The sequence below is a fragment of the Stenella coeruleoalba genome (assembly GCF_951394435.1).
Source record: "Stenella coeruleoalba genome assembly, chromosome: 3".
Lineage (NCBI taxonomy): Eukaryota > Metazoa > Chordata > Mammalia > Artiodactyla > Delphinidae > Stenella > Stenella coeruleoalba.
Window position 1 is genome coordinate 33,764,879 of NC_137148.1, and position 27,267 is coordinate 33,792,145.

General features: G+C 37.3%; 1 protein-coding gene across 2 annotated transcripts in view; it reads left to right on the plus strand.

The window, feature by feature from the left end:
• Positions 1 to 309: 309 nt before the first annotated feature.
• Positions 310 to 27,267, plus strand: part of C7 (complement C7) — a 53,665-nt gene continuing 26,707 nt past the window's right edge. The window contains exons 1-9 of one of the 2 annotated variants that reach the window (XM_079918540.1): positions 310 to 912; positions 6,329 to 6,384; positions 8,178 to 8,253; positions 11,202 to 11,343; positions 13,224 to 13,371; positions 14,381 to 14,519; positions 21,701 to 21,871; positions 23,155 to 23,398; positions 25,461 to 25,571. In XM_079918540.1, the coding sequence (XP_079774666.1) occupies positions 907 to 912; positions 6,329 to 6,384; positions 8,178 to 8,253; positions 11,202 to 11,343; positions 13,224 to 13,371; positions 14,381 to 14,519; positions 21,701 to 21,871; positions 23,155 to 23,398; positions 25,461 to 25,571 (1,093 nt within the window). In that variant the 5' untranslated portion in view covers positions 310 to 906. The remainder of the gene's footprint in view (positions 913 to 6,328; positions 6,385 to 8,177; positions 8,254 to 11,201; positions 11,344 to 13,223; positions 13,372 to 14,380; positions 14,520 to 21,700; positions 21,872 to 23,154; positions 23,399 to 25,460; positions 25,572 to 27,267) is intronic. The other variant, XM_079918539.1, reaches the window with a different exon arrangement.

Sequence of the window (27,267 nt, forward strand, 5' to 3'; positions counted from 1 at the left end):
AAAATCTGAAATCTTGCAAAATGCAGCCTTTTGTGAAATCTATGAAAATGATGTTGGAGAAGTGCTAGAATCAATGCAAAGCCATGGAAAGTGAAGATCCGGCAGAATACGACGAGGCAACTGAAGAAGAGAACAGAGACATGGTTGATGACTGTGACAAGAATTTTCCAACAGAGTGATCTGAATATCATAGGATTAAGGGCTGTTCTTGGGGAAATTAGTGATGCCTTTAAATATGTTTGCAAAAAAAGATGCTCTTTTTGATCATTCAATGATCATTTGATCATTGAAAGTAAGCATGAAGGGGTGTGCATTATATTGTGTTAGGATATATATATTTTGGGGGGATTCCACTCCAGAATGTTCCATTTACATTTTGAGTGACAGAATTGCATTTAAATTTTTTCTTCCACAAAGTGTTTAATCTCAAAGTCTGTTGTATAACACCCTTTTAGAGAATCATGAAAACATCTGCTTGGCGTGGTAGATCGAAACGGGAAGGAGGCTTATCCCCTGCCTTACACAGAGTCTCCTTTGGTTGAAAATCACTTAAACACTGAAGTGAGAACATTTGCTGCTTTTCTTGATTTACAGATGTTTTCTCAGAACTACACTTCCAAACAGTCCCAGCTGACTGTAGCTAAGGCCTGGGTAAATTGATAAGATGCATCTGGTTTCAAGACACAGACTAAGTACAGGGCAGGCTCTTCGTGTCCCCAGAGAACCTGGTTGGGGTCACAGCTAAGTCTTGGAACCACTTGCTCTATATATGAGTGCCAAGTGAATCCCCAGTAGGGAGAGACAGGCGAGGAGTAGACTGCTGGGCTCTTCCTCCTGTTGAAAATTCACTGGGCACTGGAGGAGGAAATTTTCCTTCTGTCTTCTGCCCTGAATGTTTTCCCAAACATGAAGGTAAGATAACTTCATTATTTTTGTGAACAAAGCTAACTCAAAAGGGAGTAAGGCTTAACTTAAATAACTCAAAAAAAAAAAAAAAAAAGAGAATACATGGGAAAATAGGAAAGAGAAATCTCCGAGGGTGACTTTAAAAAAATTCTTAATTAAATATAGTTAACAATTCAGCCAAAGTGAATTTGTTTTTCTTTTCTTGCAGTTAATTTATTGGTTTAGAGGTCTGGGAATCAGAGATTGGAGACAATGTTTATGAAAGTCCCAAGAAAGCCATTAAGAAATAAAATACAATAATACAATTGTTATTCCTTAGGGAAAAATTCCCTCCCACGGATTTTGTTTGTTTGATTTGGAGTCACGCAATGAACCCCCATGATCTGACTTATCTAACAGCTTTATAGAAAAGTGAATTTGGAGACTTGCAACTTTAGAGTTTGGAATCTGGATGAGAAGATAAGGCTTGTGAGAGTAGAAGATACAGATAAATTGAATGAAACTAAAGGTTTACCAAAAACACATATTGGTCTAATGGAAAATGGCCAAATGTTAAGGATAAAGAAATGCAGGACTGAAGACAGAAATCACTATCATAGACTAGAATTCTGGGATGCAAAAATAAGTTGAACCTGCTATTACAATTTTATTATTGCAGAGGTTTGTATTTAAACTTTAAACATTTTACATTATAATGCTGGAACAATAATTTCTCAGCCCTGTCAGCTGCTAGATTGCTTTTGTCATCACTATGCCACCGATTTGCAATACTGAATCTACGCTCACTTTCCAGGGGCTTTGGAGGCGGAGTGAGAGGCGGGTCTTGAGTAACTCATGGGTGAAATTACATTTCATTAAGTTTTGAAAATTACACACAAATCATAAAGTTAATTTGTTTAATGTTATGATGCTAGAACATCAAGTAATCATACAAAGTTAGAATTACGATATAATCTAATCTCTATCTCTCTATCTTGTATTTTTATTTAAAAATTTAAAATGCTTGTTAGCTCAAAAAGAATAGGATGCATTTCCTAGAGTCATCTAGCTAGTATACTTTCACCTAATATTTGTATTAACCATCAATCAATTTCCTTACTTATTTTATGATGAGACATCTTAATAATTGTTTTGTGCTTAAAGATGGATCATTGATTATTATGACATTTTTCTGCTGGGGTAACATATTTACTTTTATCTTTCAGTTGGTTGATAAAATATCAACAAATAAAGAAATGATTTCTTTGTGAGTTGCACGCAGAGTTCTCACCTATATTTGAAAGTAGAGATTCATATTTTTACAGTAAATCTGAAGGGTATGCTTTTGTGATACATTTCAGAGACGGTAAACTTAGGCTATGAAGACACCACTAGAAATGGTTTTCAGGTCTGGCCTTTTAAGAGGAAGTATTCTTTTTTCTCCCCCGCGGCCCGCCCCCCCACCATTCATGTGAACTAAATTCAGAGAGGTGGTCCCAGAATTCTTTTCATTCTCTTTGTATCCCTTGGATAGGAGATAACTGGGTCTGAAGTGTTTCAGGCCTTTAGAGCAAAAAGTGTTTCCCTCTGAGCTGGCTGTGGTCCAGACCTTCACTTTCTCTTCCATGGACTGAGAAGAACCTGGGGTTTGTAAACCTAAAGCATGATTCCCATGGTGCTGGGATGTGGTCAGGCACAGAGATGTCTCAGATGAGGGCTTTTCTGCTTCCTCGCCACACCCAGAGCTGATCTGATGTTACCAGCTGTCTTCTGTCAATTATACTGTGATGGTGTTTGTGCCTTTAAAAAAATGTCTTTTTCCAGATTCGAATACTACCATCTTGGCAAAAATAAGTTCAAAGAGAAGATAATATCGATTATTTCTCCACTCAGAGATAACCACTATTAACATTTTAATCTATTTCTTTTCAGACTTTTATATGAGCATGTACAATATATATTTTATGAAATTGCTATCAATCTAGATCTGAATCTTTTTGCTCACTATATCATAAGCATGTTCTCCTGTCATTGTTCAATCTATAACGTGCTTCTAATGGCTACAAAGTACTCAAATCATATTATTGTGCCCTTTTGCATTTCTTTATCGCTAGAAGTGTTGCAAATTGATGTCTATTTCTGATAAAGATGTAAGTAAATTGATTTTAAAATCTACCTTCTTCTTCATCTGTTTGGTGCCCTATGTTCTAAATTTATTGATCAAGATATTAATTAGGGCATGCTAAGAAATTAGATTTGATTTTTCCATACTTTTTTCTCTTGGAATTTGGAACCCAGTGTATGCTACAGAAATTAATGTGTTTTTTTTTTTTTTTACCTCAAATGGGCTCATGATTCAACAGACAAATGTAAAAGACCAGATGTGGAGAAATTAGAAGCATAGAGACAATGGTTGTAGCTGAAACACTTCAGAGGAAGGAGGTAGAGCTAATGCTCATTCAGTCATAAGAAAGAAGAGAAGAGAATTCTGGGAAATGTAGTCCCAGCTTAGCTACATTACACACTGCAAAGATACGATATCTTTTCAACTAAGCAATTCTTTTATAGAGTTAACTCAGATGTATGTCTATATCTGTCATTAATTTGTTTATTAATTTATAATTGTTCTATCTTGTCCATTTGATGAGATACTCTTTCCAAAGGCAAGGAATGATAACTGCTTCATTTTTCAGGTACTCAGCTCGCAAATTTTCAAGACATTCTTTTGGTTAAGAGATTCAGCTTGTATAACTCATGAACTTGTGATAAGCAGATCTTCATGGGTTATAATATATATACAAGGAAGATGGTGGCAAGGTTATCTTTTCTGATGAAAAAGTATATCCCTTAAAACTTCGTTGACATTTTAAAAAATATGTAATAGAAAGTTAAAATGGATTTTTTCACGATGCCTGTTTTGCCTGAGAGTCAAAGGCCAATAATAATAGGTGCTCAGTACCCTCACATTTTAAAGTGAGATATTGTACATTCAATGTGGTATTATTGCAATACCAAAAGAGTAGCCCTAAATTTGTTTGGTGACCCTTTGGCCATCTCCATCCTCAAAAGTATGCAATATTGTGTCCCTTGGAGCATGAGGGTGTATAGGGAATGATACCCTACTCACGTTTGAGAAAATCTAAAGGCATAGGCTGGTTCACTGCCCTGTGGTTAGCAAGTAAGTCAACACAGCAGTGTTGGTTACACCCTGACATCCAGAGTTTGACAGGGCAAGGATGTGTGCAGGTATCCCATGGACCAGATGTGGACCTTTAGAAAGGGGCCAGACTTGGGTTGTCAGGGACTCTGCCTGGGAGACGCCTGCGGGATGAAGCAACCCCAGCAGGCAGCATCAGGAAGCGGGCACTGGTGAGACTCAAGAGAGCTGAGCAAAGAGACGAATGATTTGTGCCAGAGAACAGTGGTTGTAGATTCCCAAAGGAGGGATATCCAAAGAATGACAAAAACACCATGAGAGATAAAGAATTGGCATTCAAACATCCAACACACCCTGATTTACCAGCACTGGACTCCAGCTGCGTCGGGCAAGCAAGATCCTTTTGGCTTTTGCCCCTCTCACTCGTGCTGCGCTGACTCTGGAGAAGACAGGCATCCTGGGGAGGTGGGGAAGAGAAGAAGGAGAATAAAGCAGAGGAATTTTGAAGTAGACCCCACCCCTCCCGCAGGACCTGGGAGCAGGATAGACATTTAAAATTGGATGATACATTGAAATTTGACTGTTAGATTGTTCCAGAATGCCTGGGAGTGACTAAAAGAGCTATGAGATAGGCTGGCCCAAGGGCAGGAAAAATGAGTTGACATAGTACAAAAAAAGACATATTGTTGAAAAGAAACAACCCACTGCAGTTTATAATTAAAAAAAAACCCAACGTTTAAAAGGTGTTGCTTTCCATTATGTGCTTCACGTGTTTGTTGAAAAATCAGAAAAGTATCCATAGCCTCTCCCACCACTGTTCACATTTCCAGGGTGTCCACAGCTGTTGGGACCTCTCTGCCCTTTTGGTTATATGTTAATCAGATTATAGGCTAAAAACTCTGTAAGGCTGTAAAAGGCAGAAGTAGGCAACTAGGATTTTACAACTGAAAAAAAGATACCTAATAAGAGGATGGGTGATCTAGGAAGGTGAGTAGAAGCATCTGGAAAAAGTGTTGGGAAGCCATTCCACAGCTACCCTGAGAGAAAAGAGGTTTGGGGAGATCAAGAGAAGAGAAAGAACATTGGCCTGGTAAAATGTGAGGTAAGATGATTTAAGGACTTCTTTTACTGGGTTATGAATTGAATGTGTTTGGTATTTTTAAGGAGTCTCCAGTACAGATTTGAATTGTATTTCCTTTCACCTTCAGTTGTCAAAGTAGGAAAATACATAGAAATGAAAATAAAATAATAAAAGTCACCTATGATTTCACAACCAGAAATGAACTAGTCTCCTTGTTATGTTTCTTTGTAGATTTGTTTTCAATACACATTTGATTTTCAAACAAAATGCAATCACATTTTACATACAGTTTCATAACCTGTCAGATGCTCAATATTTAGGCTGCTGCTATCACATGAATGTGATTATAAAAGGCCTCTGTGGTGTTTTAAAGACTGAAGGAACCACCCGCAGAGCTAAGGCTTGTGATGAGTATCATGGCATCTCTGGCTAGGAATGTACCTCCACTTTTGATTTTTCCATTTAGGAAGTTATTTCTCTTTTAGCTTCTCAGCCCTTGAAACTGTTCTTCTTTCCAGGCATTCTCTTCTCTGGTGTCCTCATGGGTACCAAAGTTAGAGAAGAGAGTGGAGTAAGGAATTAAAAGATGATGGGACCCTAAAGAAATGTTTGTGAACTTTTAACTCTGGGGAGTCTTTTCAATTTATTTGTCAACGACATCACCTAGCCCCTAGTTGTCTTTCCAGAAATGAATAATGGGAGGTGAACTCAAGAGAAATGTATTAGAGACTTCCCTGGTGGCGCAGTAGTTGAAAATCTGCCTGCCAATGCAGGGGACACGGGTTCGAGGCCTGGTCCGGGAAGATCCCACATGCCGCGGAGCAACTAAGCCCGTGCGCCACAACTACTGAAGCCCGCGTGCCTAGAGCCCGTGCTCTGCAGCAAGAGCATCCACTGCAATCAGAAGTCGACACACCGCAACGAAGAGTAGCCCCTGCTCTCCACAACTAGAGAAAGCCCATGTGCAGCAATAAAAGACCCAATGCGGCCAAAAAAATAAATAAATAAAAAAGAGAATTGTATTAAATTTTTATGTATAATGAAAACTTAACAGTCAAGCAGAATCATCAAGGCTTCTCCATGGTTCTTTCACTCTTTCTATTCCCAACTCACAAATCTTGACTTGTACAGATGTATTCACTTTTGACTCATTAAAGCAATGCTAACTAAAATATTGCTTTATTGTTTTTTTTTCCCCCTCCTAGGCAATAAGTTTATTCTTCTTGGTGGGATTTATAGGAGAGTTCCAAGTTTTTTCAAGGTGAGAATTTTTTGGATTGTGTGTGGAAATCATTAACAATCATTTCTTTTATTTTAAGGAAATTCTTAACTATGGTCTGATTTTTACATTGCAGCCTGAGCATGTTTAACCCTTCAACACTTTTTTTCTTTCCCTTTTCTAGAAAAGGCAATTATAGAGAAAGTGTGTTTTATTCTTATTCTTATTTTACTTTATTTTATTCCCTATAAGGAAGAAACCTGAAGACTAAAAACACCTCAAGGTTTCCTGCTTCTCCCAGTACCATGGTTTTACCTGCAATTCAGGGAATGGCAGCTGACTTACACATCTTAGAGCAGAATTTGATTTTTAAATGTAATCTTTGCAAAATAGTCTTTGGGATTTTAAAGGTTGAGAGTTTTTTTAAGGAAATAGGTTTATCGGCTCTTGAGACCTGGAAAAAAGCCAGCATCATTTACTCACGGCCTTGCTTTGCTTTCACTGTCTGATGGGAGAGGACCAGGTCGGTTTACCTCATCGAACTGTCAGAACATGTGTCTGGAGGTGTGCCAGTGACTGGGACACAGAGGAGCCAGATGGTACTGAGAGTAGAGGGGGTGATTGAGATCTTGAAAGAGTTGATTTCAGTGCAGGTGTGATAAGGGCTCTGTGAGGGGACTGGACAGGGTGCACAGAGGAGGTGAGGCCAAGCGAGCTTCCCTTCCCAAGCCTCGGTGTTTGGGGAAGGCCTCTGCCTGTCTCTGGGAGACAAAATAGACACATAGCATTAAGTTCAGATTGTTTAAAGGTCAAAAACACTAAGGCATTTGGATCACTGATGCCATATCAAGATGACAGGTTAGCAAGATTAGCCCCATAAGGGCACCTGAGCCACAAATGGCACTCCTTATCTGCAGCACCTGGCAGTGCTATGCTTAACTAAGCAGGAATCACCTTGACCTGAGATGTCTCCCAGGTTAGGAATGTACTCAAAGTCCAGAAAGCAGGAGTCCTGGTTCCTCTACCCCTTGTAAAGTGTGGTTTTAGGTAAGGCTTCCTTAATCTCTTTGGACTAAGCAACATGACCTCTTGGACACAGCCAGAGTTAAGCATTGTAAGAGAGTCAGCTTGCCATCTTCCACATGTATTTTATTGGGGTGGAATTCTTTGAGCTCAACTTGACGCTACTGTACTTGGGTGTGTGCTTGAGAAGTGACCTAGATAAACAGGGGGAGCACGTAAAACTCAATTCTCGTCCATTTAGCCTTTGCCAGATTTTGGTTTCCTACTTCTCATACGGTCGTTTTAGAGCTTGTTGTCTCTCAGTTAAATTTCTGTATAGCTCTTCAATTCATCGTCCAAATCCTGTCAAAGGCCATAATACCTTCCTTTTATATGTTCTCACTTAGCCTCCCAACTTTAGACACTCTCTTATGTATATTTCCACAACGCATTGTACTGTACACATTTCTGTTAGGAAATCTATCTCATTAGCTCTACTGTACAAAGGATCATGATTATTGTGTTATGATTATTTGTTTACACATCTGTGTCTTCATCCTCCCCTCTACCAATTGCCAGTATCCTATCTCTTTTATGTATATAGCTCTAGTGTCTAAATAGTGCCTGGTACATTCTAGATATTTCATAAATGAAATTTAATAAATCTCTGAAAAAGTGAGTCCTTCCCACATATATTTTTATATATTTTGGGATCCTCTTGGTGCCTCTTAGGAAAAAAATTGTGAAGCAATTTTTGACTATTCTTGCCAATTTTTTGTCTTCTCTCCTACCTTTCTGTCGGCTTCATGATGGACAATTTGACACTATGACAGTGCCTCCTCGCCAGTCAATTGCCAGTGGGCTTCCTATGCCCCTTGGTCAGAATGCAATGGTTGTACCAAGACTCAGGTAGGACCATGTGAAAACTTTGTATTTACTATTTATATGTAGAAATAGCTTAGGTGTGGACACAATGGCATTAACTTTTGAATGTTGTTTTATTTTTTGAAAATGTAATTAGTAATTTTGAAGGGAAAAAGTATGATTTATTTCATACTTAATATTGTAATAAAAATTTCTGCATTCTCATTTTTCTTGCAGGACTTTTCTAAATCTTACATTTGAGCCTAGAAATATACATAGGAGAGACACTAAAAGCAACTCACTAACTCTTTCACTATCAGAGAAATAAGAATATCATGACATGAAGTTAGTAGATAATTCAAAATTTCATATTTACTGGATTCAACTTTTCTTTTCATTTGAAACAAACACTAAAGAGTAGCAAAATAGCTGCTTCACTTTACCTAACTAATAGTGAATGACCATGGAAAGTCAAACATTTTTAAAGTTTAATACAAAAGTAATATAAATAAAATACCAGACCTGACTGAGAGATTATAGAGTACTTCTAAAAATGTCCGTTTTTTCCTTATTATAAATTAATCATTGGAGAAAATGATTTATAGTTTTATAAATGAAATAAAATGGTTTATTTCTATATAAATAAAGAAAACGCTACTTATAATTCTACCATTTAGAAGAAACCAATATGTCAGCATTTTAGTATTTACTCTTTCAATTTCTCTTTTCTTTTTTATTCCGTGTAAGCACAGATCCGCTTTATTCTTTTTGAATAGCTACATGGCATTTTATTGTATGAATGTACATTTAAAAAATTTAATTAGAGTTCTACTGACTGGCATTTGGGTGTTTCCTCAATTTATTTTCTTTCTATGTGCTTATGATTTTTAAAATAGGATTATTTGATCATGATTTTATATTCTATTTTAACTTAACATTATACTATCAGCATGAATTTTGACAGCTGAATTATGTTCCATTATATGTATATACCAATCTTATTTATCCACTTCCTATTGTTTGAGATTTAGGTTATTTATATATTTTGTTATTATGAATAAAACTTTAGTGAACATTTTTGCACATAGATATGTCTTTTTTCTGATAATCATCTTAGGATAAATTCCAAAAATACAATGTTGGTTTCAAAGGTTCTAAACATTTGAATGGCTGAATTTTTTTTTTTTGTATTGAGATACAATTGACATATAACATTATATTAGTTTCAGGTGTACAACATGATTTGATATTTGTAAAAGATTTTAAAGGTGGTTCAGTTTAGATAAAAATGTGCACTTAAAGTCATTTTAAAATTATTAAAATAACAGAACCATATTATAGAAGATAACTTGTGTTTTGAAGCATCGTCATTATCCTTATTTTTCTTATTTAGTATCTACATGAGGGGTATTTACAAAACAAGTTACACAAGTAACTAGGATTTGGTTTCTGGCAAATATAATATTAGATGACAGCTCTGATTACAGGCAAACAGGTACATGAATAACAAAACAAAAGTCAAACAAACACCAACTTCAGAAAACATTTTTATAATTTAAAAACAAGTTAAGAAAGAACATTAAATAGAGGTAGATCGAAGGTATTTTTCATATGAGTAATTTTTTTGTGTGAAGGTCATCATGCTTAGATGATAAAAACAGAATTTTCACCCAGAAGAAGACAAGTGAAAATGAAAAAGGGGTCATAAGATCAGAATTTGATAGGTGAGAATGAGACCCTGAGAGCAGACAGCCATCAAGGTCATCCTGGTGTCTATGGAGAAGGAAAACATTACTTATACGACAACGCAATCTATACTTTGGAACTTCAGAAAAGCACAATGTTACTAAGCCACGTATAAGAGGTGTCTTCATCAATTAAATACAGAAACTAAAAACTTACTAAGAAACTATACTGAGTTCCATTCCTCACTCATACTCCTCTATGACTCCTCTGCTTAGACGCAATGAAAGCCCCAGGCTGTTGCAAACCTGCTCAGAGTTCAAATTACATATCTGTGACCCTTTGTTCCAATTTAGGATGAATGAATAGATTCAACTTTGGTTTGTATATCTAGTCTTCCCTGTTGCTAAAGGTTTAAATTCTCTGGAATCTCAGATTTTGTCCATTTTTATTAACTGGTAAGAGTTGAGTATAGGAAGAGGCTTAAAAGATGCACCTTTGATTGCCTTTGGGGAGGAAAATGATTTTGCAGATCTTTCTTTTTGTTTAAACATTAGATACATGTCTTCATATTGAGTAAATGAATTTTAGAATGAATTAGTTTTCTCATTTGCCTTAGAGATTTCCTCAAATTTTTTTCTACCCCCTCCTACCTCACCCCACCCTAAGATAGGCCTTTGACATCTTTCCCATTTCAGAGGTCAGTAATTTTGGTTGTCCAGCAATGTATCATTGTAGATGTACCTTCACCTGTGGACCACTTAGGCTTCTGTTTTGTAAATTTGACTTCCATGTTAGCATATATGTCTCTCTGGATTGTTTTGCCTCACCTTGCCTTCCTGAAGAAGGCTTAAGGTTCAGCTCAAATTAATTACCACCACTTTTCTAAAGGTTTCCCTTACTCCTGTTCATCTTAACTTCCCTTCCCAATATGCTTACTCTTTCTCCAGCAAAATTCACTTCACCTTTTCTAATTAGCTCTTGGTACATTGCTTTGGCAAAAAATTAGTCATTTTGTGTTGTGATCTGGTCTATCCAGCATACTTTCTTAAAGATTCACTAATTTTTTTTTTCATTCAACCCTAAGAGTAAATATATAACTGGGAGTGCTCTATAAATAATAACCCAGGTGTCACTGTACTCAAAGACAAGTGGGTTTCTGGGTGCATTGATTTTGTAGGCTTTACTTCTGTAGTACACCAGAACAATTTTACAAACATTATTTCTCCAATTGTATTAATTTATCCCAGATTTTATTTCTCAGATAAAGGAAACTGGAGATATTGAAAAGCTATTTGGTTTGTATTTAGACTCGCAGGCGGTCAGTTGCTGTTTATGGGCAGTATGGCGGCCATCCCTGTGTTGGAAGTGCTTTTGAACCACAATCGTGTGAACCTACACGAGGATGTCCAACAGAAGAGGGATGTGGAGAACGTTTCAGGTGTTTTTCAGGTATTTGCTTCCCATAGGTTTGGCACGCAGAGTGTAAGTTCAAATGCTATTTGTTTAATTTGCTCAGTATGTATTTGTTGAATTGTACTGCATTTATATTAGCCTATAAGTTAATTTTCCCCCAAATCAGTTGGATTTTTATTGGCATATTAGTTACACACTTAACTGTCATTCTTTTAAATGCATGGGTGTCATCTGGTAATAAAGGTGGGGATACTCTTTGCTTCTTTGAAAGAGAAATATGGCTATTGACAGACCCAAACAGTTCTTGACATTGCATTTTTGGTGAAGATGTGGAATGAGTCTGGAATGAAGACTGAAATTGGGCAAAAACAATATTACTGCCCAAATTATTTTTATTTTTACAAGAAAAGCAACTCTAATTAGTTAATCAAGGAGCAATATGGGTCATCTCTATGCATGGGGAAATGAAACAGTTTTGGATTGAATAATATTTGACCTATTGTCTATGTTGCATTTGTGCAGAAAGGTTAATTCAACAACTTTTAGCAAACATTTATTATTCTTGTTATGTTCCAGATACAGAAATGAGGGTTGTGGATGTAGAATGAAACACATAGCCTCTTCCCTCAAAATTCTTAAAGTTTTGTGGGCAAAATAGTACATAAATATTTCCTGTGTTAGACGTGTTTTTTAACAATACCTGTCAAACTCCTATTGTATTTTCAAAACCCAAATCAGATGATGCCACCTTAGGGAGACCTAGGCTAAAAGCCCAACTGATAGAGCTATTTAACAGATTACTTTTCTGTGTTCTCTATGTACATTGTATCATCTGTAATCTGAAGTATTTGTTGCCCTGGATATCTTTTGGTAGACTGAACTCCTTGAAGGTGTGTATTATATTTCTTTTATTTTTGCATCTGGAGTGTGTGGTACACAGTAGACTCTCAACAAATGTTTGCTGCATTGGATCAAGTGACAGCATAGTGGGATGTGCTATCAGGACAGTTTTGTGCCATGCACACTATAAGGGCACAAATGAAGGGCATACATTGTAGCTTGTGGGGCAAGGGTGGTTTCTGAGAGTAGGTAATGTGTGATTTGATTTTTGAAGAACTGTAGGTGCAAAGTCAGTGGAGATGGCAAAAAGGTTGGTCTTTGATTTATGTAAGTGATCCAGTATGACTAGGGCGTAGGAAGCTAGTAAGAGAATGGTTGGCTATAATGCGGAGGGAGGCCGGGGCTAGATCATCTGGTACCCTCTAGTGCTTCCTTGTGCTTCTGGTACCCTGGGCTTATATCTATCACAACAATTACATTGCTGAATTGTAATGATCTAACTTCATACTCTTTCCTATTAGATTGTAAAGTATATGAAAACCCTGGTGAATACCCTTTTTATTCATATTTGTATCCCAACACCCAAGAGTGTCCTGAACAGAGAAGGTGCTAAAGAAATGTCGAATTTTAATCTTTTAATCCAGTTCTCATGCTCTCAAAGCATATATATCTAAATCACCAAGAAAGACAGCACTTTGGCATCTTGGTCAGTGATTACAGAAGAGAAATGGAAAGTTGAAGGGCAGGAAGTCAATCTGTCTTCCCAGTGATTGATTGGCATTGAGTGATTTTGGAGAATTCAGACAAAGTGCTTAATGGCTATGGGTGAGAGCCTGGAATTTGAATTCAGGTTCTATTTTCAATTTTGTGTCCAGCCAAGGTCAGAATCAATTTGCATGTTGAAAAATGAGGACCAAAATAATCAGCAGTCCTTCCCTGGGCACTGAGGGTGTATCTCAAACTCACATTAGAGTATCAGTGTTGTATTGAGGGTCCAGGGTGAAATCTTTTGATCCCAGGTAGCGTTTTCCTTTTCACCTCTTTTATTTTTGTGTGGTGGCTTTTCTTGTGTTCAGGTCAGTGCATCAGCAGATCTTTGGTTTGCAATGGGGATTCTGACTGTGAAGAGGACAGTGCTGATGAAGACAGGTGTGAGGACTCAGAAAGCAGGCCTTCCTGTGACCTCGATAAACCTCCTCCCAACATAGAACTTACTGGACAGGGGTAAGGTGTTGGGTGTCTTCCTGTACACATCGATGGGTTGTAGTTTTTATTTTGTTGTGTTTTATTTTGTGGTTTGGTAAGTCTAATAACAAATCACCTAATAGTCAAGACTTTGCTTAGAGCTCTTTGCCACATCCTGAAACAATTTAAAAATTCCTATCTATATACCTGTAAATATATGTGGTAAAGCATAGAGGGACAAGTTGTCCCTGGACTGTTGGGTTTAGCACTGAAAGTCCTGCATCTAAGGAAATCCTTCAGACCTGGGAAATCCTGGCCAGTCAGTCCCCCTATGGGAGGGAAGAGGGGAGAACTAATTCAATGATGTGGGGCTACTTAAGGGAACGAAGAGACAACAGAATGAGAGCAGCGGAAGAAGAGAGAAAGTGTGTTGGAACACTCAGACTGAAAAGTAATCACCTAAACTAGCTGGGAACTTTCAAGTGAAGTTGAGGCAATCCTGTTAGCCTTTTTAAAAAGAATTCTGAAAAACTTTTAACGGTCAGACCCAAGTTAAAGTTTCAAGGTTTTAAGATAATCTCTTTGCTGAGATGTGATTTTTCTATACTACTATGAAATTCATTAATGGAAAAATGGTAAAGTTACTTTATAGAGTATACCAGTTAGCATGCTAAGAGGCCGACTAGTTGTAAATCATTGTAGAGAGTTCTCTCTCTTCAAGAGTAATCTTAATTGTTTGGTTTTTTCTATAGATTCAATTCAAAACCAGCTGTTGCCATAGATACAAAAGGGCTGTGTGTTTCCTAAATAAGTTCTTAGGCTAAAAGGATGTTGGGTTTCCCCAGCTATTAGTTTTAACCATTATAGCAAGCAGGGGGAGTTGGGTAATGCATAGTGTGCTCTAGGAGGCTTTTTATTTGAGCTCTCCCAGAGATGTTTAACTGTAATGTATTTCAAGAATATCTAGAGTTCTCTAATGATGCCTGTTTCAGCAAGTGGTGTTTCTAGTTTTTAACAGCCTTTTCTTCTTTCATTTTTTTAAAAACAGTTACAATGCGCTCACAGGCCAGTTTAGGAACAAAGTCCTCAACACTAAAAGTTTTGGTGGTCAGTGCAGAAAGGTGTTTAGCGGGGATGGGAGAGATTTCTACAGACTGAGCGGAAATATCCTCTCCTATACATTCCAGGTACTTAATTACATTGATTTGATTTCTTTCTAATCTGTGAATTGTTGCCAGAGATCGTTATTTATATGATATTGATTTTTTTGGGTATTTTGTTGAGAATTTACTTGTGGCCTCATATGTGGTCAATTCTTAGAAATGTCTTATATAGGCTTAAAAAGAATACATTTTCTTTTTTTAAGAAATGTTTTATTTATTCTTAAAGTTTTTTAATACAATTTTTAAAGCTTACTTTCCATTTACAGTTACTGCAAAATATTGGCTCTATTCCCCGTGTTGTACAATACATCCTTGAGCCCATCTTACACACAGTAGTGTGTACCTCCCACCCCCTCACCCCTATATTGCCCCCCTCCTTTCCACCAGTTGGTTCTCTATATCTGTGAGTCTTCTTCTTTTATGTTACATTCACTATTTAGGAATATATATTCTTTAAATCTGTGTTATAGGGCAATGATACTTTTAATTTATGTCATTCAAGCTGAAATATCCATTGTCTCATTTTGAACTCCATACTCCATGTGGGTCCAGAACCTGATGGTCTGTCCCTGTGTGGGTGTTAAAACCCAAGGACCTGCTCATGACTGGCTGTGATAGTCTCCTAACCACTGCCACAGTGTCGCCTTACTTAAAAATGTTTTTTTTTTTAATTATGAAATATTTCTATGTACAAAAGGCTGTGAATAACCTATACTTGCAGTTTGGAGAAAACTAATAATACAAACAGGACTATATATGCCCACCACCCACCTCAAGAAATAGAATATTACCAGTGACTTAAAGGCTCCTATCTCCCTCTCTCTGTCACATCTTCTCTACCTGTACTGCCCATACAACCACTATCTTATATTTTGTATTAATCATACAAATGAGCTTCTCTAGTGCAGACACCAGGAACTCGAATTGCTGCTTTGTAGGCTATGTTTAGGTTACACTTCACTAAAGTTTCCAAAACCTATATATGACCAATCTATACCCCACCAGCAGTGTGGAAGAGTGGCCTGTGTTCCACATCCTTGCCCGCATCCACACTGCCACACTTTAAAATTTTGTTTATGGTCTCAAGGTTTCCTCTGCAGGCTTCTGCTTCTTGCAGGCTGTTTCTGTCATACACACGTAAACTCATCCTGTTGATTGATTTCAACACAAAATCTACTCACACAAATCAGTAATGGCTTTAGGGGAAATTCCTGAAGATTTAGAGGGAACATAGAGGAGAGATTGTCTACCTCATGGTGCCAATGCATCCGACGAAAACAGTTGAGATCCTCTATCTTAAATTGTCTGTCCTTCCACAACCTAAGCCAGAAGAAGTTTCTGGTCTCATCCTGTTTTAGCCTCTTTCTTGCTCATCTCTTCCAAGATCTCCTCTCTCATGCCTTTCCTCCCATCTTCCCAGAGCTCAGAAATTTCCAGTTCAGCCCTCCTTACTGATGACTCCCAAATTTGTAAACCAAAACTATTAGGATATTCAGAAGGAAGGGGCTTTAGTTTACCAACATTAGTCATCTTCAGAAAGCAGTTCTGATTATGAGGAGCAAACCCACCAACCTCCGACTTATAATGGAATTAAATTACATTTAAGAGTTACTGAATCATGAAAGTAGAAAGTGGAACTGACTTGAAAAATAATCATAGCTACCAATTTTTGAATATTTCCTGTGGCATCTGCACTATTTTAGGCAATTTGTGTAATTTTAATCCTCACGACATCTGTGGAAAGCAAGTAATATTTTACTGTTTTATATATATAGAAATTGAGGCTCAGAGGACTTCAGCAGACTTGCTTCAAGTCACCAAATCAATAAGCAGTAGAGCTTGGATCCAGTCTGTCAGATTTCACAGCCCTTCATTTTTCTAGTATATTTTACTCTCCCAATGTGTTGTATTAACTGCTTTTTTGACTCTAAATTCTGCTTGGTGAAAAACCTATATTGTAATTTACCCTTTGGCCAGAAGGGAGAATGTGAGATAGGCATATAAAGAGAATTTTTTCTCCTCATATTACTAAGAGGATGTGTTGATAATTCTTTCATAATTATAAGGGGGAGAATTGCATATATGTATATATATGTGCATATATATGTGTGTGTGTGTGTGTGTGTGTGTGTGTGTGTGTGTATGTAGTCAAATTTAGAAAGTTACAGAACAGAGGAAGTAATAAGGGAGAGAATTTCTGACATGGTTGGAAAGGAGACATGCTGGAAACCTGCAGCTGCTGAAGAAGAAAAATAATTTAATAAAAGCATAATTCTGATGTTCGTCTTCTACAGCATGGCTTGGTTTTTGGATTAACATCTGAAATGCCTTGCCAGTCACTGAATGTGAAGGTGTTTGTCAGAGGTAGAGGGAAATTATAGCCTGTTATTTAGGATCCAGCCGGAGGGAAGTGAGGTGGAAGCAATAGGCAGTGAGTCAGTCACTGCAGTGGGAAACCCAGGTGCGAATATGGAGGCGGTCAATGTCCTCCTCAGTTCAAATAGAAGGGGAGCCACTGGGGATTCAGGCCTCTACAGGTGGAACATGACTTTTGGCTTCTTGGAACATAAATGTTAGTAAATAAACATAAAACAGAATAATCAGTCCATCTCTCTTCTAATCTCTGTTTTGGAAATCAGCATGGTGGTTTACCCAGGACAAACCCAGTTGCTTATTGAGTAAGCCACTTACTTTGATGCCATGCACACTCTCTGTTTGCTCATACTTTTCATACCACAAGGAAGCCTTTGAAACATAAGCACATTCCAGCTCCACAGTCACTTTGGGAAGGTGCCACCCTGCTTAGTTTAGCCTGGGAGATGCTGAAAGACTGTCTTGTTTATTCTCAGCATGTAATGAGTTGCAGATGGGAGTGAGTAAAGATTAAGGTGGAGAAAATAACTTCCTGGATCCTCCTGTTTTGATCTTGAATGTAATTCATTATATTAAAAATTTTTTATTGATTTACAATGTTGTGTTAGTTTTTGATGTACAGCAAAGTGATTCAGATATATATATTCTTTTTCAGAGTCTTTTCCATTACAGTTTATTACAAGATATTGAATATAGTTCCCTGTGCTATAGAGTAGGACCTTGTTGTTTATCTATTTTATAAATAGTAGTTTGTATCTGCTAATCCCAAACTCCTAATTTATCCCTCCCTCTCCTTCCCCTTTGGTAACCATAAGTTTGTTTTCTATGTCTGTGAGTCTGTTTCTGTTTTGTAAACAAGTTCATTTGTATCCTTTTTTTAGATTCCGCATATAAATGATATGTGATGTTTGTTTTTCTCTGATTTAGTTCACTTAGTATACTTCATTATATTTTTTAAAGCAAGATCCTATATGTATATCAAATGAATAACAAAAACGTATTCTAAAGGCAATTTTAACTAATGCTTAGTTATCTGATCCTCTGCTTCCTCTGTTGGTATGTGTCTAGATATCTGAGATTTCTAAATCTACTCTGTTAACAGAAAATAATTTGAATGATAATAAAAGTAGCTCACATATATTAAGAACCTTTATATACTAAGCACGTTTCAAGTGCTTTAAATAGAACTTTTTTTTAATAATAACCTAAGTATGTAGGTACTGTCATCTACTATTTTTACAGATGAGGAAACTGAGACAAAGAATGCTTAGTAGGGGCTTCCCTGGTGGCACAGTGGTTGAGAGTCTGCCTGCTGATGCAGGGGATGCGGGTTCTGCCCCGGTCCGGGAGGATCCCACATGCCGGGAGCGGCTGGGCTCACACACACAAAAAAAAGAATGCTGAGTAATTTACCTACAATCACAGAGGTAGTAGACCACAACTATGGGGTCTGAACCCTAGAAGTGTGGCTCAGAGCCCTTGCAGCACACTGTACTTAGGTGGGGTTAGAATATGTATAAGCGTTGATAGGAATGAGCCAGTAGAGAAAGAAAAGTTGAAGCTGTAAGACAGGGAGTAATCAGTCAATTTAATTAGTCCTTTGAAGAGGTGAGAGGGTTAAGAAAAAAAAAAATGTCATGAAGAACCTAGGGGTAAGACAGGAATAAAGACACAGACCTACTAGAGAATGGACTTGAGGATATGGGGAGGGGGAAGTGTAAGCTGTGACAAAGCGAGAGAGAGGCATGGACATATATACACTACCAAAGGTAATAAGGTAGATAGCTAGTGGGAAGCAGCTGCATAGCACAGGGAGATTAGCTTGGTGCTTTGTGATCGCCTGGAAGGGTGGGATAGGGAGGGTGGGAGGGAGGGAGACGCAAGAGGGAGGAGATATGGGAACATATGTATATATATAACTGATTCATTTTGTTGTAAAGCAGAAACTAACACATCATTGTAAAGCAATTATACTCCAATAAAGATGTTAAAAAAAAAAAAGAGGTGAGAGGGAATGCAATACAGAAAAAAGACAGAGAAATTAGCCTTAGACAGGGGGAGGAACACCTGCACAGGAAAGGAAGTGAAAGACATTCGTAAGTCTGTAAATTTGTTAGCCAGAAGTGTAAGAAGTCTGTGTCTGATAGTGGGAATGTTTGTAAAGAAAGAAGTTTATCTTCTGAGAGTGAAGGAAATGATTGTAAGATTGGGGGATTGAGATGGGTGCAGAACTTTTGAAATAGATACTGTAGGGAATGGGAGAAAGAATTGGCTAGACATTTAGGGTTGCTGGAATGTATTGAGGATTCCACTGAGGTTGGAAATTATGAATGGACTTACAGTAACACCAATCGATAGTTGTGTGATTTTTCTATAGCAGTGCTAAGGTGCCTGGCTGTGAGCACTGAACAAAGGTTGAGTTTTTGCCTGGCAAATATGGTGGCAGAATATACCTAGGCAAGGTTCATTGGCAGGAGTTAGGTTCATTGGCAAGAGAATAATAAGTCATGAGCCATGAAGCATAACTACAACATGAAGGAAGTGACAAAATGAAGGTGCTGATAGGGAAAGAGAAGGGAAAGTAAGTTGAAGGGCTGTCTCTATGAGGTTAAATAATAGATATGGCAATAATAGAATGAGTGTCAACAGAGTAAGAGATGTCAGAGTGTAGGATGTTTGAATTTGTGACTTCAGAGGAAGACTCAGTGTGGGGAAATTTCAGGATCTTAGCTGGAAGGAAGAGGGTATTAAAGAAAATTTAAGATCACACTACCTTGAGAAAGGATTCTGTGGCTATGTGTAGAGTACATGGGAGTGAGGAGACGCTGAACTAAAGTTCTTAAGAGGCTTATCTGCATAAATCATGAATCAAGTATTTGAATTGTACACCTGAAGAAGAGAAAAAAATAGGCTAATTTTTTTTTTTTGCATTGAAATAAAGGTAGGTAACTTTTCTTTCTTGAGAGAAAAAACTAAATTCTGTGTGTGTCCAAAACCAAATAGGACTGAGACACTATCTAGTGACTCTAGAAATCTCTAGTACATTTTTATTTATTTATTTATTTATTTATTATTATTTTTGTGGTACGCGGGCCTCTCACTGACGTGGCCTCTCCTGTTGCGGAGCACAGGCTCCTGACGCACGCCTGACGCGCGGCCATGGCTCACGGGGCGGCCATGGGCCCAGCCGTTCCGCGGCATGTGGGATCCTCTCGGACCGGGGCACGAACCCGTGTCCCCTGCATCGGCAGGCGGACTCTCAACCACTGCACCACCAGGGAAGCCCCATTCGTGCCCCGGTCCGGGAGGTTCCCACATGCCGTGGAGCGGCTGGGCCCGTGAGCCATGGCTGCTGAGCCTGCGCGTCAGGAGCCTGTGCTCCGCAACGGGAGAGGCCGCGTCAGTGAGAGGCCCGCGTGCTGCAAAAAAATAAATAAATTAATTAATTAAATAAAGTAATTAAAAAAAATAATGTCCTCTTTGTATTCAATAATAATAATGTCCTCGTTGTAGTTAAGAATAATAATATATTCTTCATTTTGACTTGAGCTGAATTTTTGCGTTTGACTTTTAAACAAGCCAATTTCATAATATAATGAAAATAATGTTGGAATAAAAGGTATGGTTAAATCTATTTTTTCTTCTCTTCTGTCTTTCTTCTAGCATGAATGCCTAATTTTTAACATGGGTAGTGATGAAAGTATTTTTAATATTTTCTGGCATTTTGTTGAATTTCCTTCTAGTCTTTTTTTGACTGGGCATATACTTGCATATTTGTGGTTAATAGGATTTGTAAATATCACATTTACACTTGCTTTTTCATTTAACATGAACAATTTGTCCTCACACTCATCCTTTACGATGGCTGCATAATATTCTATTTTCTTTTTAGCATTTTAAAAAAAATTTTTATTGGGGTATAGTTGATTTACAATGTTGTGTTAATTTCAGGTGTACAGCAAAGTGAATCTGTTATACATATACATACTCTTTTTTAGATTTTAACTTTATTTTTAAAATGTATCATATTCATCATTTAAATTTAAATTCATCATTTAAATTTTTAGATTTATACATACTCTTTTTTAGATTTTAGCTTTATTTTTAAAATGTATCATATTCATCATTTAAATTTTCTCTGTGTTTATTTATACTTTGATCTCAAATACAGATGTGTATGGACATATAATAAAAACACAAATACTTGTGAAAGGAGAGTTACTGATCTGAATATTTATATAGAACAGACTGAGAGTCATATTTCATGTTGTTTTATTCTCATGGTGACTGACATTTTTAGCAAGATAGTTGCCTATGATTTAAAAAAAACTTAAGATTTTTTCATGAAGATTCAGATATATCTCTTTTCTTGAAAAATCAGATATCTGTCAGTGCTAGAACCTGTAGTAATGTATAGGACTGTCGGATGGATTTGAGTGTTGGGTGCCTTTTAGACCCTTTTAGACAGGGTGTGTGCTCACTTCTTCATTACCCCGCCTTCCACTGGATGCTTCCAACATTTATATTACTTGCCAGTCCTCTGTGGGCATTTCATTTTGACACTTGATCTAGGACAAAATAAAGGATAAAGAAATAGTAGTCTTCATGAATGCTGGAGCTGTCCCTTCTCAACCACATGTGACTATCCTGTTGTCTGTTTTTAAATTTGTTTGGGATGACTTTTTCTTCTACCGTCTAGCATAGGAAAAACAATTCCAATCTTAACATTTGTTCAAGTCGAACAGAATTAGAAATTTAAATCCACTACTGGATCACATAGAACATTTCAAAAACAAAGCCCCAGAGATCTAACTTTTTCATTTTCTTTATAGGTGAAAATAAATAATGATTTTAATTATGAATTTTACAATAGTACCTGGTCTTATGTAAAACATACATCAACAGAACATTCATCATCTAGTCGAGGACGCTTCCTCTTTTTTAGTTCTTCATCTTCTTCGTACAGTTACTCTTCAGGTACTGAAAAAATCCTTAAGGAAAAGGTTAGTATGAAATATATTAGTTAACTTTTCCATATTTTACTGGTTTAGGTATTTCTAACATTAACAGAAGTGCATTTACTAAAAGAATCAGCTTTCATTTTTTAATTAGGGCATAGTATCTTCTTCAAAGAGATAATCCAATATATTTCTTTAAAAGGTATGGTTTTTGTCTTGTTAATTCTCTTTGATAATACATTTATTTACACTTTTTATTTTCTCATTGAAGTATCTGTTCTTATTTAAAAATCTAAAAAAAAACTTATTACTTTCAAATCTTCTAGTTAAAACTAGCCTAAATCTCTAATTCATGATTACTGATGCTACTATTTTAAGTATTATATACAATTTCAAAAATCCAATGAAATGTGCTTCTGAAACACTAATACTAGAGTTTTTTAAAGAAGGTGCATGAAAATAAAAGATGTTAAAATACTTTATTACTTTGGAGATACCAACATTTTCATCCGAGGAGTTTAAAGGCTTAATTTTAGATACTCTGTTGTACTGAGATACTAAAACTTTCATCATGGGCAACCTGAACAGTTGAAATGAATTGTTCTAATCGATTCACACTTACTGCTGAAGAATTTTTCAGGCTGATCATCATTCATAATATACATAATTCATCTCATTCTTAAAGTCAGTAACTTGATTAATAGATCACATAAGCGAGGTATAAAGGAATATAATTTTGTTTTATGACTAAGAAGTTGATTGTGGAAATATGAGCTGTAAAAACATTTATTATACCCATATTATATTGTTCACATAAGTGAGGATTTGGTGTAAGGTAGCTCTGTCTTGGACATGAAAAGATGCTTAGGAAGGGTTTAAAGACCTCATTATAAAGTAGCTTACCCTGTAAATACTCCAGTATGGGAGATAAATTATATGGTCACCTTACCTATAAGTCATTGTTACGATTGTGGACTCTAGGGATATTATATCCCTGTTTGTGAGATTATTTAGCAGTTAACAATGTTGAATCTTTTTTCCTAGTTGAGGAGGGCATAACAACTTGGTCTTGGGGGTTTTAAAAGGTGTGTATAAAACCAGTTACCATGTCATCACTCAGATGTTATTTCTGTTTGGGATTCTGAAAATTCCTTAGATTGCTTCAAGTGGGTGGGCCCAGAAGAGACCTCATTATGCATCCAAAATAAAAATTCATTTAGTCTGCATTGATGGAGGTGGCTATTGATGGAGACATTGGACAAGGAACTATTTCCATTGCCTTTTAGTCTTCATCCTAAAACTCCTTTTACTCTTTCTTCTTCCTATAGAGTTATCAGTTGTTGGTTCTTCAGAACACTGTTGAAGTGGCTCAGTTTATCAATAACAATCCGGACTTTTTACAACTTGCTGAGTCATTCTGGAAGGAACTCTCCTACCTTCCGTCTCTGTATGATTACAGCGCCTATCGAAGACTGATCGACCAGTATGGGACACATTATCTTCAGTCTGGGTCCTTAGGAGGAGAATACAAAGTTATCTTTTATTTGGACTCAGAAAAAATCAAACAAAGTGGTAGAGTATTAAAAATATTCTTATATACAAGCATCGCAGAGATTTTAATTAGTAGTTAAACTTTAGAGCTTTGAAATATGACAAATAGAGATTAAATTGCAAAAGACTCCAAAATTGCAAGAATCTGTTATACTCTACTCAGAATCTTCCAGGGTTTAAGAAAAAGCCTGCCTACCCTTTTGGATAGTACCCTGAAGTGAGAGTTAAGCCATTATCATTATTGCTATCTCTAGAGGGTGTTGATTGGATTTTTAGAATACTTTTTAATCTTCCCCGTTTCTCAGATTAAGTAATATTCCTCGAGGAAAACTAATGAGGAGTTTACTGATATTGCAGAAATCAAAACGTTTCAATGAAGTCTTTTCTTATTTACCTCTGTTCTTTACCACTCACATTCCTTTTAAAAAAATCTGCTCTGGATATCGTGAGTTTGCTTACTCCCTAAAAGTTGTAACAATAGCTTAAATTTATTGGATGCCTTCTTCTAGACAGGCAGGTTGCCTATGTTAGCAATAATCCTCACTGCTACCGAGTGAAATCCAAGGGCATACTGATTGTAAGCCGGTCTAACTGGCTCCAGCATCAACTTAGCTTTTTCCTTACGCTATGTTGCTGCAGGAATTGCCTGCTTTTTGTTAGACTCAGGGCACGCTACTGAGCTCATACTTGGTTGACTTCACAGTGAGAGGATGTTCCTCACCAGCTGCTGCCATGTTGGAGAAGAGTGTGTGTCCTAGTATCCATTCCTCCTTTCCAGAGACCTTTTGGCTTATTTACGTTCCAAGTCCAACCTGCTCCTTTCCAACTTTGTCCTGAAGCTCGTGGCCACACTTGCTTCTCTATCCCAAATCATCTTGTTAGCATCTTACTCTTCAGTCGAGACTTTCTTACCACCTTGAAGGAGAGTAAGACTGCTTACCTGAGATTCAGAGGAGGTCTTGTAGCCTTCTCTTGTGAGTGAACTACAATATTTTTCTGTGTTTCCATTGACTATTTTTTTTTTCTATTGGGCTTAATTTTTACCAATTAAGATTTAATTAGAATGTGAGCTTTTCCAACCTCAGCAGGTTGGGAATGAATGCACAAGCACAGGTTTGTGTAGCAACAACAGAGGGAATATTTCTTTGAGGAATTAATCCAGAAAGGGGCTTGATCTAAACTCAGTTTCATGAACATTTTTTTTTTTCTTTAACGCTTAAAAAGAAATGAAGAGGATTTTTTTTTTAAGCTTTCTGAGTTGGTAAAAAAATTTTGAGTAAAAATTTTACTCTTGAGCAGTTTTTATTCTTAAAAGTTTTAAGTGAAATTAATCAAGAATTCTGGGATATGTTATATGCCCCCAATTGTTCTTTAAGAAATACTGAGTTTGTAATAATATAGTTAGTAAAATTATATAAAAATATATTTCTACCCTTTATTATTTTCTATCCTCTTTTAAAAAAATGCATTGGCAAAACTCCATTTGATAATGAGTAGAAATTGTAACCATCTAAGATTATATGTCATAGGAAGAAAATGTAGAAACCGGAGATGTTAAAGATGGAGAGACTGAGGCACTAGAACTAAGATTTTAGGAATTAATTGCTGTAGAACCAGAACCCAGCTTTTGGGGTCTCCCGTGGGTGGGCTGGAGGCCATTGCACATCTACTTTTACCTATTTGCCTTATGCCTGAGAAGCTGACTGCAGTTGGGTAAAAGGTATCACTCTGTGAAGTGCTCAGTTTTTGCTCCCTCCACTGTTTCACCCACCCCCACCCTCTGGTCAAAGTTAATAGAAGCCAAGAGCAGCTGATCCATTTGAATGTAATTTTCAGACATGTGATGCTTTACCCCTAAATATAATGCATGTATCTTATTTTGTTTATAACAAACATCAAATATCACTTTTTCTGCCCCTTGACCCTTCTAGAGCACTTGAAAATGTACGTATAGCATATTTTTGATTATATGGCCCCAGTGATAGGAAACAACCTCTTATGCCACTCTCACACCTGGCCAGCATCTCAAAGGAGATTTTCAACAAATGTGGAAACTAAGCACCTTTAAAATTTTTCCCCCCAGCTTTTGGTTCAGAGAAGAAGAAGAAATGTGCTTCCTCACATATCAAGTTTTTGTTTAAATCATCAGAGCACGCATGCAAGGAGATGGAAGAGGCCTTAAAATTGGCTGCAGGTAAGTGAGAAGGGGGTAATTTTCATTACAAACTTACCTCCATCCCTCTTTCTTGTGGTTAATTCCTGGTCTCCAAGGGCCTTTGAAATTCTAGCGGGTGTTCTATTTTGTGTTTTTGAAATACTTGGTTATTTTTACCTCTGATCTCTCTGTCATATGTTATGGCGGTGATCCATCATGCAGAGTGGAAACTTCACTGGGTACCTCTGTGTACTGTAACTATGTCCTCAGTGAACACCATCTTTGTTTCCTGTGAGGAAGGTTGACAAACAAGCCTAGAAAAATGACAGCAAGAGGAGAAGCTTCAGTTTCACTCTGTGACATGGGTGCTCAGTGCAGTTAGAAGTTTTTGGTGCATGGTGGTGGTGGTGACGGTGGTGGCAGAGTGCGGGAGGTGGTGTGTTAGCCTTGAGTGATTGAAGAAGGAACTGGAAGGGTAAGCTGATTTAGACTGTGTCTAGATGCCGTGTTAGGGAGTTTGGGTTTCATCCTGATGGCAAGGGATGCCGTTAATACAGGGAGTGATTAAATGAAAGATGACAAATATAAAGTTGCAGCGAAAGAAGAGGGACTGAAAAGGAATAATCTGATAGGATAAGAACCAGAAAAGATGAGTAACATGGAAGGTAGAGGAGAAGAAATCGACAGCGAGAAATGCTACAGCGAAGTGACGTAAGAGGAGGTCTGAAGACTTCATTGGATTTGGTGATTAAGACTTAATTGCCTTAAAATGAAGAGATTCTTAGTGTAGTAGGGATGGAAATGAGACTGTGGTGCATTGTGTGAAGCCATAGAGCAGCATTAGAGCTCAAGTTCTCTTGGGGTGACGGCAGAAATTGGGATGAAGGAGAAGACTGACCCAGGTGCTAAAGTCCTCATCAAGGAAGTGAGGATCCTTTAGTAGATGACTGCAAGAAGGAGGGAGACAGAGTGTTAAGCCAGGCTTAATTCCTCATTCACTTACTTTATTCATCAACTATTTACGGAACCTATAGTGCACGCAGAAATTGTTCTAGGCACTGGTGATACAGCAGTGAATATGCCAGGAAAAGTGCCTGTCTTCTTGGACCTGACATGATAAAGGAGGAGGACAAGTTTCTGAACAACATGGAAATACACTGATCTGGAAATAGAAATGAAAGTGGGAGCTTTGAGAAGTTGTTGACATCAGTTATCAGTTGGGCTGGTGATTGGAAGCTGCTTTCTGATTTTATTTTATTTTAATTTTGCTTTGTTTTATCTTATTTTATTTTATGTTTCACAAACATGTAGCACTTATGATGTGCCCAGCACAATTTTAAGTGATTTACAAAAATTAACCAAGGTACTCCTACCTAAGAACTGGGTATTATTCATATTTCCATTTTACCAACAGGGACACTGAGGCACAGAAAGGTTGCCCAAGACCACAGTTGGGGTCAGGCACAAGATTCCAATGTCTGGCTTCACAATCTGGGCCCTTCACTGTTGCCCCAGGCTGATTGTCTAGGGGAAGAGGGCCAGCTGGAGCACAGAGCTCACTGAGGTGTAGAGAGAGAGGCTACAGGCTTAAAAATAAATATAAAAGCTGATTTCTTAGACTCTGTAGTTTGTAAACAAGCATGTCAGTTTAGGTGGTGATTCTCAAATTTTGGTATGCAAGAGGATTACCTGGGGCAGCCTGTTCAAATGCTGAGTACTTGACTTTTCTCTCAGC